The sequence below is a fragment of the Xenopus tropicalis genome, chromosome 9, assembly GCF_000004195.4.
Source record: "Xenopus tropicalis strain Nigerian chromosome 9, UCB_Xtro_10.0, whole genome shotgun sequence".
Lineage (NCBI taxonomy): Eukaryota > Metazoa > Chordata > Amphibia > Anura > Pipidae > Xenopus > Xenopus tropicalis.
Window position 1 is genome coordinate 25,270,284 of NC_030685.2, and position 16,143 is coordinate 25,286,426.

General features: G+C 40.7%; 1 protein-coding gene across 1 annotated transcript; it reads left to right on the forward strand.

Moving 5' to 3' along the window:
• The first annotated feature begins 1,919 nt into the window (after positions 1–1,919).
• pms2 (PMS1 homolog 2, mismatch repair system component) lies at positions 1,920–15,713 on the forward strand. The gene is made up of 15 exons (XM_002931979.5): positions 1,920–2,076; positions 3,828–3,967; positions 4,086–4,172; positions 4,864–4,966; positions 5,067–5,250; positions 6,072–6,242; positions 7,567–7,664; positions 9,803–9,902; positions 10,150–10,234; positions 10,806–10,958; positions 11,311–12,136; positions 13,336–13,503; positions 13,628–13,728; positions 14,456–14,625; positions 15,143–15,713. Exons 1-15 carry the CDS (start codon positions 2,060–2,062, stop codon positions 15,284–15,286), a joined length of 2,547 nt encoding a protein of 848 aa, XP_002932025.1. The 5' UTR covers positions 1,920–2,059; the 3' UTR covers positions 15,287–15,713.
• The last annotated feature ends 430 nt before the right edge of the window (positions 15,714–16,143 follow it).

Consider the following 16,143-nt stretch of genomic DNA (forward strand, 5'->3'; position numbering starts at 1 on the left):
CATGTAATTCTCATGAATAAAGTTTGCTTTCAATGAAACCAGGGGCCCTAGCCCAAGCCATGGAAAACAGCCCAACGGCATTATTCCTCCTTGATCTAAAGGTCCCCATACAAAGGCCAATAGTAGCTGCCGATATCGGTCCCTTGGACCGATTCAGCAGCTAATCGGCCCATGTTTGGGCACTACCGACGGGCCTGCCCTACCGATATCGGGCAGATCTCGATCGGGCAGGTTAGAAAATCTAGTCGGATCGGGGACCGCATCGGCTCGTTGATGAGGCCCCCGGACAGACTTTATCTATGCCAGTCATTATAATTTGATCATTTGGCCCCAGGGCCAAACAATCGAATTACCCTGAATTCTCCCGATATCGTCCACACCTTATGGTGTATGGGGACCTTAAAGCCAAAGAAGAACAGCATGCACTCGTCGGACTCCAAGGATGCGGATAAAAATACAAAAACTTTACTAGTATTGGAAACCTAACGCGTTTCATGTGACTGCACACATTCATAGGTATGCGATGATAAGACAATTCCGGGTTTAAAAAGCATATGCAAGTAACGTCATTAATGATGTCATTTCCTTATAAATTTAAAAACAATTGATTATAACCAGCAATAAAGTAGTGTAAACATCCATTAAAAGCATCAGATACAAAATTTATCAAATCAAAGGATTAATTTAGGTTGAATTTACTTCAGTGGGCTATCAAATAAAGGAAAGAAGGGGAGAGGGTAAAAAAACAGGTATAGGATCTATTATGCAGAATGCTCAGGAATCTTTCTGTAATTTGGCTCACCACACCCTGAAGGTCCTTCAGGATTCAGCACATCAACTGCTCATGTATGGGCACCCCTGGCGGTCCTACCCGACCTAAAATTGGACAGATCTTCATCGAGCAGGTTTGATTTTTCCATTGGATCAGGCGCCGCATCGGCTCATTAAAGCAGCCCATGGTTGGATGACCATATACCATCTTTCTAATTTGATAGTTTGGCCCAACAAACAAGCAGATCTTTTCCATGGTAGCTAGAATCATTTAAACACTTAATAAACCCTAGGATAGTTTTGAATCAATATGGATTCCTGTTGTCATCAGTTACAACAGGGGTGGGCAAACTACGGCCCACTGGCCACATCCGGCCCGCCAACTCCTGATTGGTTGCGCCCCGTGCGTGCGTGTGACGTCAGAACGCACGGGGCGCAACCAATCAGCCAGAGGAGTCAGGAGGTCGCTGGAGGATGGAGCCAAAGGAAACTGTAGGTCACTGCGGGGGGAGCTGGTGGGAGGATGTTGGGAAGGACGCTGGGGGGAGCTGCAGGATGCTGGGTGGGATGCTGAGGGGGGAGCTGCAGGATGCTGGGTGGGATGCTGAGGGGGGAGCTGAAGGATGCTGGGGTGGGGAGCTGCAGGATGCCGGGTGGGAGCTGAGAGGCCCCGTGATTTCTAATGGCGGTCCTGGGCGTAATGCTGGTCCGGCCCGGCCCGTCTGTAAGTCAATGTGGCCCCTGAGCCAAAAAGTTTGCCCACCCCAGAGTTACAAGGTATTTGCTGAAAATGGGCAACACAGGTATTGTAGTGCCCTTCATCTCCGGCAGGAGGAGCTATTCCTCATCTAACAATAAAACACCCTAAATAGTGAGAAAAGAAGCTCTGATGGTAGCAGTAATTACTGGCAAGAAGCTGTGATCTGAGAACCTGTGGGAATATCAGAAACCGACATTCCTTTTGCAGAGAAAACAATTCATTAGTTTAGGCCAATATTGGGAGCTGAGGCTCTGGCGGCAGTGGGCAAGGCTGGCAAACAACTCCACAAACACAAAGCCTTTTGGCTCTCTAACAAACGCAGATACTGCTAGCGGTGCGCACCTCACAACTCTTTGTTGGCCAAAGGCGGGGAGTCCCTACAAGAAGCCGTGACATCACATTCTCGCGAGATGAGACTTGTGCGGCGGGATTATAGGATTGTCAGTCCGGCAGGAGTCGCGGCGCTGGGCATTCCTTCATTGCGGGACTGAGGGCTGTGTGTTTAGCAAAGCTGGTCTGTTGGGCGGTATGACTGACAGCCCCAGGTACAAGGATATAGAAACTAATAAATTTGTATTTCCCACAACAGCTTTGTATTCATTCTCCCTCCAATCTGACATATGGCAGAAATAGAAACCGAGAGAACGGCACAGAAAGAACATTGAGTTGACCCTTTATTTATAAGAGCTGACGTTTATATTCATTCAGATATTGGAAGTTCCCATATTTATGTATTGGTTATTGTTTATGGTTATTAAGTAATCTTTTTTCTGCTAATGTTAAAAACCTGTTATCCAGAAAGCACCGATTTACAGAAATGCTATTTCCTATATCGTCCTACTTAATCCAAAGACAGTGCCTTGTACTTGTATGTATAACTTTATTTATAAAGCGCCGCCTTGTTGGTAACTAAACTGTACACATCCACGGCAACGCTATCTATTGGTTCATTTTGATTTTCTGATGCTTTTTCTGATTTTAAAGGCATTGTGCTCTACATTTTGTAAAGACCCTTTATTTGAAAAACACAAGGCTGAGCATTCTGGATAATAGATCCTACACTATGACAACATTACCAGGTTGGGAGGGTAAGAGAATGTTACTGTGCTTATCTGAGTAAGCTCCTGTACAGCACCCTCTTTGGCAAAACTGGGGGTACCTAGATACCATTCAAATTAGGTCCTGGCATTCTAACTACACAGAGGTCCAACACCCCCCCATCAGCCCAATACATAGTGAGTGTCTATGGCATCTTACTGCAGCCCCTCTGGCATTTACCAGAATCTACAGATTGCCAGTCCGAGCCTGCTAGACATAAGGTGGCCACACACGTGGCGATTTTCGATCGTTCCTACCCTCCACAGACATTCAGGGCTGAATCATCCGATATGGAGGTAGAAACAATAGGATTTTTACCTCCTTCTGCCGATTCAGCCCTGAAGGTAAATTTTGCTCAGGAGCCTTCTATGGTGCTGATCGGCGAGTCGACCGATATCCACCATATGGCCAGCTATAGGGGTAGGCAGAAGAGGCACCTGCCTAGGGTGCAACGATTGGGGGGTGCCAGGCAGGAACCTCTCCTGCCTACCCCTAGTCTGCGCTTCCTTGTCATTGCCCCTGCCAGTTGTCATTACGCAGTGGAGGCTGGCTTGGCCTGCCCCTGATGCTAGATAATATGGGCAAACTCAAGACGCTGATATGCACTCCATTAAAATGTTGTTTAAATAGCGTTATTCTGAGTGGGTAAGTCTAATGGTTCTAAGTGAAATCATTTAGAACTATAATTAAGAATGGAACCTGGATTTGCTGGGAAATTCTGCTAGAGGTAATGGTTATTACATTGTTTAATTTGCCTAAAATTTTTCTTTCTTTGATCTCTGTTCTGGATATGACCTGCAGCTCAGTTGAAAACCTTTAAGTCTAACAATCTGAAGTTGTGTTTGATATTAAAAATAACCGTATTTGTGAAGTGGAGAAGAGGGGGGGGGGGCAGATATCTATTATAGATCATGTGTTTATTCAGGTTAAGGCACTTTCATTAGCCCCTTAGCTCCTGTTGATGAAAGTTAAGTTTTATAATCAAATTGAGTTGCATTGCCTATAAATATTCAACAGGGACTTAGGGTAATGTTCATATCTTCTAAACCATAGCAGTCAAACAGCTCATCAGTAAAATCTACATGCTGTTTGGTTGCTATGGGTTACAAGACAAGAAACAGACTTAAGATCATTTAATATTCCTATAGTCTGCCACGAATATATAGGTTCTACCATTAATTTCTCTTTCCTTTGAAAGCTCTGAGCTTGCAAAAGCAATAAAGCCTATTGACCGGAAGTCAGTCCATCAGATTTGTTCCGGACAGGTGGTGCTGAGTCTTGCCACTGCTGTGAAAGAACTCCTGGAGAACAGCATTGATGCTGGTGCCACAAGCATTGGTGAGTCTGAACATCATTACTGGGTAGCAGAGGTCAGGTGGCATCTGAAAGTAAATAAGAGTTGTTAATATTATCATTATCAAGTGTTAATCATGCATATTTTACATCTCTATTTTAGATATAAAACTTAAGGAGTATGGAGCAGAGTCTATTGAGGTGTCAGATAATGGCTGCGGTGTTGAAGAAAACAACTTTGAAGGTTTAAGTAAGTTAAACTATGTTATAGAAGTTGGCAGTGATACTAAGAACATCTTTTTTCACTTCTTCTTTCTATTTTCACTGATTGGACAGGGCTCTCTCCTTATGAGTAGACACCCTTATACCTTATTTTGTTGTGGTTACCGAGCCAGAGCCTGTTTAACTTTTAACTTTTTTCTCTCAACTTTTTGAACAAGCAGCAAGAGGGCTTACCGAAGAGACAATTTTAGATAAAAAAAATCAACTGTAATTTATAAGATTGATTTCAAATAGGCTGTATGAGCTCTTCTTTAGATTATAAGCTCTATTTACCCCTTGTATCGGTTATCACTTGTATTTATGTTCAGTGTATACAGCCTTTTATTGTACAGCACTGTGCAATATGTTGGTACCTTATAAATACAAGTTCATAGTAATTCCTGGTCCCACCACTGGCTACAAGGGAAGGTAAAGGGGGATTACAGTTCCAGAGGACCCCAACCAATTTAATCTGTCACTGGGGGTAACAGTCAACTACATGTTGTGTGTGAACCACTGGTTGGGCTTTACAAGTTCAGAGAGTAAAAGCCGTGGTTATGGACGTTTGCCTAGCACTGTATTATGTATCCATGGTTGGGTTTTAATTATGTTGGCCTGCTTTTGGAATATCAATGTGTATTTTTTGAAAATAGTTTTCCTATTTGCTTTTTTTTTTTTAGCTCTTAAGCATCACACATCCAAGCTACAGGATTTCTCGGATCTTATTAGTGTGGAAACATTTGGATTCCGTGGAGAGGCTCTCAGCTCTCTGTGTGCATTAAGGTCTTTCAGTTTTATTTGCCTTCCTATAATCAGCCATCCTTTCTGTGCTACAGTAATAATATTCCTACTTATATCTCTGACATTTATTTATTGTTCATAGTGATCTTTCAATTGTCACCTGCCACAAGACTGCTAAAGTCGGAACTCGTTTGGTTTATGACCACAATGGGAAGATTATTCAGAAATCCCCAGTGTCCCGACAGCAAGGAACAACAGTCTCCATACAACAGCTGTTCTACACGTTGCCGGTGCGACATAAAGAATTTCAGCGAAACCTTAAAAAGGTAACACAATGGCAAATTTGGAAATTATTTTTACATTTTGTGAGTTATAGATGATGATAGGGGTTGAGACCACATACTCTTTAAAGCAAATACAAAGGGTCTTTTAAATCTCCTAACTTCAACAATATTATACCAAGGTTCCACAATTCCTTTTTTTCACATTAAAGGAATACTGTTATGGGAAAACATGTTTTTTTCAAAACGCATCAGTTAATCTCCAGCAGAATCCGGCATTGAAATCTGTTTTCATTTATTCATTTATTATTTATTCATTATTTAGTTTTGAAATTTCACATGGGGCTAGCCATAATCTTGATTTCCCAGGGTGCCAGAGCCATGTGACCTGAGCTCTGATAAACGTCAGTCACACTTTACTGCTGCACTGCAAGTTGGAGTGATCCCTAGCAGCCGATCAGCAGAATAATGGGAAAGTAGCAAGATAGCAGCTCCCTGTAGGTATCAGACCAGCATTTAATAGTAAAAAATCCAAGTTAGGCCCAGGACTCAAACAAAAGTTACCTGAAAGCAGTTCTAATGTGTAGCACTGACTCCTTCTGAAAGCTCAGACTCAAAGCACTGAGATGGTGCCTACACACCAATATTACTGCTAAAAAAAATACTTTTGTTGGTTCAAGAATAAATTTTGAATGGCAGAGTGAATTATTTGCTAAAAGATGTACAATGGGAATATTTACCAATATATGTATACATATAACATAGGTCGCTTATTAGAATAAACATTTTCATTCAGCACCTAGTTTTTATATATATATATATATATATAAATATATATATTTATTTATTTGTTTTTCTTTGTGAAGGAGTTTACCAAAATGGTGCAAGTGCTTCAGGCCTATTGTATCATTTCAACTGGGGTTCGAATTACTTGCACAAATCAAGTCGGCCAGGGCAAAAGGAACCCAGTGGTATGTTCCAGCGGTAGCACAAGCGACGTAAAGGAAAACATAGGAGCTGTGTTTGGCCAGAAGCAGGTAATACCAATAAACCAACATTTCTAGAATTTGGATGCACTTCTTTGGTTTTCCTTTTAATGTAAACTATGCTCAATGAAGGTAGTTGGTGACTGATATATTGTATGTGGGGCTTGTGCTAAACATAATGTCTGCCTATTGTTTTAACGACAAAAAATCTACAGTTGTAATTATTTTTTGCACTACACAGGGCAAACTGGTATACTGAAGCTACTCCATGTTTAGTCCTTGAAAGTTAGGTAATCTAATTACCTATGCACTGATAAACTGTCCATTATGTGAGGCATTACCTGTGCTCTGGTAATCCAATTATCTACTGCGCAAAGAACAAACATGGAGTAGCTTTAATTTTACTTTATAGCCCTTTAAGGGCTCTGGCACACGGGGAGATTAGTCGCCCGCGACAAAACTCCCTGTTCGCGGGCGACTAATCTCCCCGAGTTGCCTTCTCCTGCCATCCCACCGGCGACAATATAAGTCACCGGTGGGATGGCACACGCGGCGGCGCGATTTCGCGCAAATCACCGAAGTTGCCTCGCAAGGCTTTTTCGGCGATTTGCGCGAAATCACGCCGCCGCGTGTGCCATCCCACCGGCGACTTACATTTTCGCCGGTGGGATGGCAGGTGAAGGCAACTCGGCGAGATTAGTCGCCCGCGAACAGGGAGTTTTGTCGCGGGCGACTAATCTCCCCGTGTGCCAGAGCCCTTAATGACAGGCCAACTTGTTTCCTCACAATTTGAATACATGACCTTATCACAGCTGTAAAGTTGCTAAACCTACCTTCAAAGTCTAATGGTGGTTATAGCCTTTAGACCTCTGCTACCATCCATAGAAAAACAGAAGTGGTCAAAACACCCTTCTCTGCTTTCTATATTACTGTATAGGAAACATTGCTCCTGAAGCACATGCAGAGGCCAGATCTCTGCCCCTCTATCCACTCCTAGACCGAATACATCCTCGGCCTCTCCCTTATCTATACGTTCCCTACACCCCTGATGTTGCGGATCCACCCCATGATGTCACTAATCCACCCATTCCCTGACCCCCCAATAACTTAGCTGATCACCACTTCTTCCTTGCAGTAAAAGTGGCCCTAATGCAGTGGTGTTGCTCAAAAAAATGTCTCTGCTGTGGTCCATTTGGCACCACTGCTTGTGCTTCAGATTTATTAATCTTGCTTTCTTGTGTCTCGAGAATCATTGTATGGGATTTTCATCAGTTATTCCATGGGCTGCACACTGGAACGCACAGCATTTTCTCTGAAAAAGTATGAAGCTATGCCTTAAAGTGAACAGTCACATTTATTTTTGTTTCTCTCTTAGTTGCAAAGTCTGATTCCCTTTGTTCAGCTGCCTCCCAGTGAAACAGTTTGTGAAGAGTATGGCCTTATTCATGAAGATACACCTCACGGCTTTTATAAGTAAGAAGCTTAAATACCGTACATTACGCTACACCAGATCACAATTACACACTTGTTTTGTTAGTCACTTAAAGTGGTCATTTGTTCTGAATAGTTTTGCACTTGTGACGCCCAGCTGTTCAGCTGATTCATACGTTTAATGCTATTAGTTGTTTAAAGAGATATTATATCCTGGGGAATGAATGGGCTACTTTCTCCCCATACTTTGTAGTAACTATGGTCACTTCTTCATAGATCCTCAAAGGAAATGAACCCCAGCTGTTGTTATCGTTACCATTTGGTGAAACCAATATAAAAATGTGCACGCAGGGGGCCACATTATCATGGAAATGGCAGAATTTCTTACTTCAGGTTAAAGGAACAGTAACACCAAAAAATGAAAGTGTATAAAAGTAATTACAATATAATGTACTGGTTTAGACTACTATAGTTTATATAATTAAGCTGCTGTGTAGCCATGGGGGCAGCCATTCAAAGGAGAAAAGGCACAGGTTACTTAGCAGATAATAGATAAACCCCATTATATGGGGCTTATCTACTAGTTATCTGCTATGTAACCTGTGGCTTTTTTCCAGCTTGAATGGCTGCCCCCATGGCTACACATCAGCTTATTTATATAGTAGCTTTTCTGTAGCGAAAACACCATTTTTTTGCAGAGCAACAGCACATTATTTTTTAATTACTTTAAAACACTTTAATTTTTTGATGTTACTGTTCCTTTAACAATGAAAGTTAAACATTTTTTGTGTGTCAATATCCGGCACTATTTTATGGATGCTTGCATACATTGCTCCTACAATTTGCAGTTTGATAAATTTTATGCAAAGGGAAAAGTCCTGGGTGCACAGATGCCAGGGAGATCAGGAATTAAGACCTGCTTTTAGACTGTGTTATTGACGAGGCTGCCTTAGCTTGTATACCTAGGCAAAAAGGGAAAAATTGGGGCACTGTGGGTAAAAAAAAAAAAATGGAGATTCACATTGGTTTTTTGCACTTGTCATGTTAAACTTGGATCAGTATCAGTATAATGTCCTTTGAGGCATTAAAGGGGAAATCTGCATGAAACCTTTGCAGTGTGTGCTAAATATCTCCTTTACGGTGATGGCACATGGGCAGATTAGTTGCCCTCAGTATCTGCGCTATCTTGGGTCTGAAAAAACTATTCCACCAGCAATAATGTAAATCTCCAGAATGTGTTGTTTCGGGTTTCTTAGGTGGCCCAAAGTTTTGTAACAAGGCAACTCTAGGCTACTTTGGCTAGCCAAAGCTACTATATGTTTCCTCACTGGGGATTTACATTATGACACCTATTATGCAGCTATTTTAAAGAACAACTCACTCTGAGTGACGGTTGTTAATAACTTTTTTTTTTTTTTTGTGGGCATATACTAATAACCTTACTGCCCTACATTGCTTTTGGGTCATGCTATAACCCACCTGGTTTTATCCAGTTTATCCTAGGGAAAGACATGTTTTGAAGTCACTTCTCTTGCTGAGCTATGCACACAGGTGACTGGCAGTCAGTTCATTGTTGCAAGGGTGTTAGTTGTGTATAGGAAGGAGTGCAAAGAACTCTTAAGCCTAAAATGAAGGAAAGTGTAAAAACAGTAATCAGTGTAAATTGCAAAGTTGTATTTTTTGGCATTACAGATTAAAGGAGAAGGAAAGGTAAAATCACCGGGGGAGCCAAATATTAGGCACCCCCCAGTGGTTGTAAGTTTGGCCTTTCACTTGACTGCGCAAGCAGTGTGAAGATGGAAGAGGGTGGCTTGCTTGCAGGTACCCTGGGCTGGTGCAGTGTTCTGCTAACAGGAGCACCGGCCTGGGGTATCAGGTAAGTGATTACATTTTGGCACCCCCCAGTGACTGTACCTTTCCTTCTCCTACTTATTTATTGCAAAATTCCACATCTAATTATATTTCTTGATTGTTAGCTTTGTTTGTAGCTAGCCACCAAGTTTTTAGGTGCTGCTGATTTTTCAAACTTACATTGACCTTTAACTTTAAATACCCATTTAATGCACTGCTTCCTCAGGTTATTGCCACTTCTCTAGCTGTTCCCTTGACCAGTCTGTACGTTGGAGTGTTTTCATGTTTGAACTAACAAAATCTACGTTTCTTATGTGTTATTTTGACAGCATTTCTGGATACATCTCCCGGTGTGACCATGGTGTTGGACGGAGCTCTACAGACAGACAATTTTTCTTTATTAACCAAAGGCCTTGTGATCCAGCCAAAGTAAGATAAATATACTTCTTTTTGAGGTTGTTACAGTAGTTTTTTTCCCCAGTGGAGAAAACTTAAATTTCTTGCCAATACAATGAATGCTATTCAAAATAGTGAGGGGCATAGTAAGTAGCATGTTGCACTAGAAGCTGGCACTGCCTTGGGAAGCGTAGGAAGAAGTTCATGAAAGGTGACCATCCCCTTTAATATCAACAAGAGCTGATGGCATAGATTATGTTTCTCCTTGTGTATTTTTCAGGTTTCAAAGATTGTCAATGAGGTGTATCATTTGTACAACCGACACCAGTATCCGTTTGTGGTTCTCAACATATGCGTCAGTTCTGGTGAGATTTAAATTGTTATACATAATTATGCAACATATATTATCTCAAATAAATTCAGCTTAATGTAACATTTCTAAAGCAGTTTATCAATTTATGTTTTATTTCCATATAGTTTTTAAAATATTAGCAGTTTTACACTGCTGATATGCTCCATTTGCAGCAGTAGCACCTCTGTTATGCAGTCCAGCCAGACAGATATCTAGAAGCTGAATTCAATGATGCTGGAGGTGTTTCCTGATGCATTTCTATTCAGGTTTATTGCAGATTATGGCACACATGATAAAACTGAGCAGAGGAGCACCAGCAGAAGCATGCTTTGTTAGTTACATGAGCTTTTGGTGTTCTGTCTGACTGGGCAGAATAGCAGGTGGCACTGAAGATGCAAATTTATGATATGAGTAGTGTACAACTGCAAAAAAAAATAAAATAAGAGAATAAACATTTAATTGCAAAAGTGCTCTTAAAAATGCTGGTGTCGCTACTGAAAGGGTTTCTGCACAGAATATATTTAGAATTATACATACAGTACATGGAATTACCTGTTAAACCAATCTGTCATTTCTAATTACAGAGTGCGTTGATATAAATGTAACCCCTGACAAGAGGCAGATTTTATTACAGGAGGAGAAACTTTTGCTGGCACTTTTAAAGACCTCTCTGAATGCAGTGTTTAGCAGCACTGTGAACAAACTGGGCATGAATCAAACACTGGTTGACGCTGCAGGTAGGCGTGCATTTACCTACAGAAATGCCAGGAATATGATGCATTTTAAGCATAATAAAGTGAATAATGTACCCACTATTATAAAATATAAGGATATTAAACTCACCAAGGAGTTGCATGACCATATAAAAGCAAAAGGCCGAAGGACTTGTCATGTGACAAAAATTACATAACTAGGCACTGATTATAACTGATAACATCTTCAAGCACCATTTATAAGGATATCATTTACAGGATATTTGTGGCTCTCTATATTAAATACATACACACATAAATCTGTAATAAATCCATATTTTCTCTTGGAAAGCCTGTGCTTAAATAAGGTTTATATGGTATTTTAATTGTCTCCTAGGTACTTCCAGAAAGCTTAATTTACAAGCACTGGCCTCTCCACCTTCGGATCACACTGATGCCAAAAGCTCTCTTGCTGTCTCCAGACTGAAGGAAGCATTTTCCCACCATCAAACAGCTCCTGCCAGCTCTCCGTTAACTAAGCCTATAAAGGCCCAGCAGCCATCCCCAAATCAAAGAAAACTTGTATCGTTCTTTAGCATGAACCCAAAAGAGTGTGTCGCTAGTAGACCTTCTGGCCGTATCCACTCAGAAAGTGAGATAAAGAACGAACATGGGAATTCTCTAACTCTCGGTGCAGATGATAAACTGGAGAGTGACTGTGATTCAGGAAAGGGAAGCAGCTCTGTACCAGACAGCGAAGTGGGCTGCACTACACCCGAGTTGTCTAGCCACCAGAGTGGTGAAAGTGAAACAGGCTCACCAGAGACATTACATACAGCTGAAAATAAGTGTGCTGTAGAGCATTCCAGAGCAATTCTGGGTCAAGAAGATGAGCCTTATCCTGAAGAACTAGCTCAAATCGATATAGCCTTAAAACCATCTTATTGTGATGATACCATTCCAACTTGCAAGCGTGCAAAAGTAGAGGACGATGCCCTTCCATCAGCTTGCACAGTGCAGCCTGATACAGTGGATGCACCCATGAACATCCAGAGGAGGACCAAGCCATTACCTTTCTCCATGGCTAATCTGACTAAGGGAATGGAACGTATAAAACAGCAGCAGCGAATTAAAGAAGAGACAGAAAGGTATCGCAGGTTCAGAGCCAAAATTAATCCTGGTGATAATCAGGCTGCAGAGGATGAACTCAGAAAAGAGATCAGGTATGTGTGAAATATTAGCTACCATGTTCCACTCAAATTATAACCTGTAAATATCCAACCAGTACAGTATATTTTATTGTCTTTAAAATGCTTAACTAGTTGTTATAGTGTCTAATGAACCCTAGGCATAGAAGCTTCTGCCATAGGGTGCCACAAGTCAAGGATTTTGGTTACTCTTATGAGCAGTGGCCAGAACTAACATAGACATGCAGTGCCCTGAACCATAGCATTTAATAAGATGAAGAAACTTTCCAGATACAAAATAGCTAGCACTTTCATAAATGGGTTCTATACAGAGGGTTAAGCTTTCCATTATTTAATACTACATGACCAGAACAGACAGTTTAATAAAATAATTATATATATATATATATATTCCATTAGAAAGCTGTCATGTTAGTTAATTCCATGGCTTGTTTCAAAGGACATTCCTATATCAAAGGCGAGTAGAGCCATTAACTGCTTGGCCACAAAAACCACTGAAAGCACCCAAACAGCAGTACCTTATTTTTTTTATTCCAGCCCTTCTTTGTTTAGAGAAAGTTAATGATCTGGTGAGGTTAAAGTGGACCTATCACCCAGACATGAAAAGCTGTATAATAAAAGTCCTTTTCAAATTAAACATGAAACCAAAATTCACTTTTATATTAACACATTCAAATCCATTATAAATGCATTTAAAAATCCCAGCTGTCAATCATATACTACCTGCCCCGCATCTATGCCTTGGGCAGACAGTTACTTAGACTTTCCCTTCAGCATTCTCCCTTCTCACCATCTAATTGTGTAGCCAGTGTGTGGGCCTGGGCATCTGGTCCCCATTCTGGCACATACACAAGATTTTGGGGTGATACAAAGCTTGTCTTAATAACAGTTCCCATAAAATGGCAGCTGCCTGCTGAAGGAAACAAGATTTATATCATTTATATAGTATGTTTATTTTGCTTAACAAACACAATAGAAAAGAAATTGGAATTATTTAATAGGGTGACAGGTCCACTTTAAAGGTCAGATTTAAATGTAGGTACGTGCTGGGGTGGCAGGCAGGCCCATCCTCCAGAGTTCGCTGCTCACATCCTGACAGGCTCATTTGGATTGGCTGATAACAAATGGAAAATGAGCAGCCACTTACTTGTTATGTTCCTGATTTCCCTTGAAGTTAGAATGTTTGTTTTTTTTTTTCCCCTACTAATTCTTAGTAAAGAAATGTTTGCTAAAATGGAAATTATTGGGCAGTTTAACCTGGGCTTCATAATAACCAAACTGGATTCCGACCTGTTCATGATCGATCAGCATGCAACTGATGAGAAATACAACTTTGAGATGTTACAGCAGGAAACGGTTTTGCAAGGGCAGAGACTAATTGCGTGAGTACAAATCCAGAATCGGGCATTGCTTGCCCTCTATGTCCCATGATACCAGCACTACGTTTTGCTTATATATATATATATATATGTATAAAATAACAGTTATTTTCTTGTACAATGGCAGGCCCCAGAAACTGCACCTAACGGCTGTAAATGAGACTGTGTTAATTGACAATCTGGACATTTTTAAGAAGAATGGGTTTGACTTTATCTTTGATGAAGAAGGTAAGTTTTGGAGGAGGGTTCGATCCCCCTAAAATAAAGCATCTATGCCCATGTGGCAGTTACAGCCTTTCATTTTGTAAATTATTTGCATGCAAAGTGTGTAATTAGTGTGTTTTATTGGCTGTACTGTAAGATACGATGAACATTTACAGGCTGAATGTGGCTGCCGATTTGGCTCCTCTAGTCCCAATCTGCAGTTTATCTGTGACAGTTAATAGAGCTTCTACAGCAGTTTCCTGCATTGAAATCCATTTTTTTAAATCACAAAGAGATTTCTTTGTCCGACTTTAGTTCTTACACTTCTGCCAGTTAGGGGGCACTGTTTATCACATAGAGTGTGGTCCCATGGCACACAGGAATCAGAAACCCACACGCCAAGTTCTTGTCCATGATGTTTTGTGCTTGTACTCAGGACCAACCTTTGTTCACAGAAGTGAATTTCTTATGAGCACAATCTCATATTGGCGTTGGTTCTGGGGTTAAGAGTACCATTCATATTTGCTTCAGTTATTTGTGAGTAGCGTTTATGGGATGTGTTTTGTGGGGCTAACAGAGAGGGCACTTTGTGATGTTCTACAGGCAGGAGGCATACAGCTGGTGGGGAACACAGCTATTTTTATCAAACCACGGTTCCTACAGACAAGTCTTACATGTTATGAAACCATTTTCCTTTTATCCTTTGGTATAGTGATTCTTCTCAACTTCTTGTTTACTGCCTGATTTCTAGCCCCCATTACAGAACGAGTCAAGTTAATTTCATTGCCAACAAGCAAAAACTGGACTTTTGGGCAACAGGACATAGAGGAACTGATTTTTATGTTAAGCGACTCTCCGGGTGTCATGTGCAGACCGTCCCGAGTGAGGCAGATGTTTGCCTCGAGAGCCTGCAGGAAATCTGTAAGTACATTTCTAGTACAGGTATAGGACCCATTATCCAGAATGCTCAGGACCAAGGGTATTCTGGATAAGGGGTCTTTCTGTAATTTGAATCTCAATACCTTAAGTCTACTAAAAAATAAATGAAACATTTATTAAACCCAATAGGATTGTTTTGCATCTAATAAGGATTATTTATATATTAGCTGGGATCAATTACAAGGTACTGTTTTATTATTACAGAGAAAAAGAAAATTAGTTTTAAAATTCTGAATTATTTGATTAAAATGGAGTCTATGGGAGACGGGCTTTCTGTAATTCGGAGCATTCTGGATAACGGGTTTCTGGATAAGGGGTCCGATACCTGTATTTTCATCACAGATTAGTTCAGTGATTATATTTAGCTGTACTTTCTTATGAGAGATTGTGGGAATCTCAGGCTTAAGGCCGCTGCAGGAATATGGCCCAGCTAGATTCTTGTCGATGTGTCGTCTTGGAGACTAACATGGTGCCATCTGTGATCTCTTCATTTAAACAGGTGATGATCGGAACTGCATTAAATGTCCATGAAATGAAGAAGCTTGTTACGCATATGGGAGAAATTGAACATCCATGGAATTGCCCCCACGGACGTCCCACAATGAGGCACATTGCCAACTTAGACATGATCTCCCAAGACTGAATGTTCTCTTCCAGTTGGTTAAACCTGGGCTGGGAGCTCCCAGCGGGTTACAGGGTTAGTTCTAACATGGCAAAAGGGTGGGCGCCAGACCAGGTGCTCTGATAACTACTGACTCCTATCAGAAATCTTTGTACATCCAAGTGGGTTGTTTCTTATGAATCATTTCACAGAACCTTTGTTTTATGACCTTAACGTGTGCACTCATTCTTTATGTAGTATACTTTTAAACATATCTTAAATGTTGGAGCCAAAGTGTATTAAAAGAGTTTGGAAACTTTTATGAAGGGCTTCTGTGCAAGCTGTAACCTCTCAGCATCTAAAGCAGGATGGACTTGGCTCATTCGTTTCACAGTTTGGGGCATTATTGTTTTATAAACTGCTATGTTAGCAAATTATGTTCTTCTTGTAATAAAAGACTATTTTTTAATGTGTTGTTTATATGACTACAGAGGGTAAGGGCACCAAACAATAAAGTAGTTTGCACTTTGAAGACACAAGGTGCACCCATTAAGATTAGAAGGGAAAGAAAATGATTCATGATTAGAAAAGACAGAGGTTTTCTTTAGGGCCATTGAATGCTATTGGGAGTAAATACAAGGACACATTAGATTGTGTTGTTGGCAAACATGTAATAAAATGCTACTAAAATCCTTAAAGCTTTTAAAGACTTTCCCAGACAAAATTATCATCTGGGAGTCAAATGTCTCCTCTCTGGCTTGGCCTTCATCCTCCAGCTGGATATAATAAAGTTTCAGCAATGGAAGGGGGTGCTAAAGCTCCTTAAATCAAGGGCAAAATTAGTAAAAATGGTCAAAATGCATTCAAATTAAACAATCTTATCAAAACTGGAGTTTTAT

Bases quoted from the DNA above. Each gene is read 5' to 3' on its own strand.
- pms2 (XM_002931979.5), top strand. The intron at 5,251-6,071 runs GTAACACAATGG...TTCTTTGTGAAG, and splicing joins TTCAGCGAAACCTTAAAAAG to GAGTTTACCAAAATGGTGCA. The intron at 14,626-15,142 runs GTAAGTACATTT...TCATTTAAACAG, and splicing joins CGAGAGCCTGCAGGAAATCT to GTGATGATCGGAACTGCATT.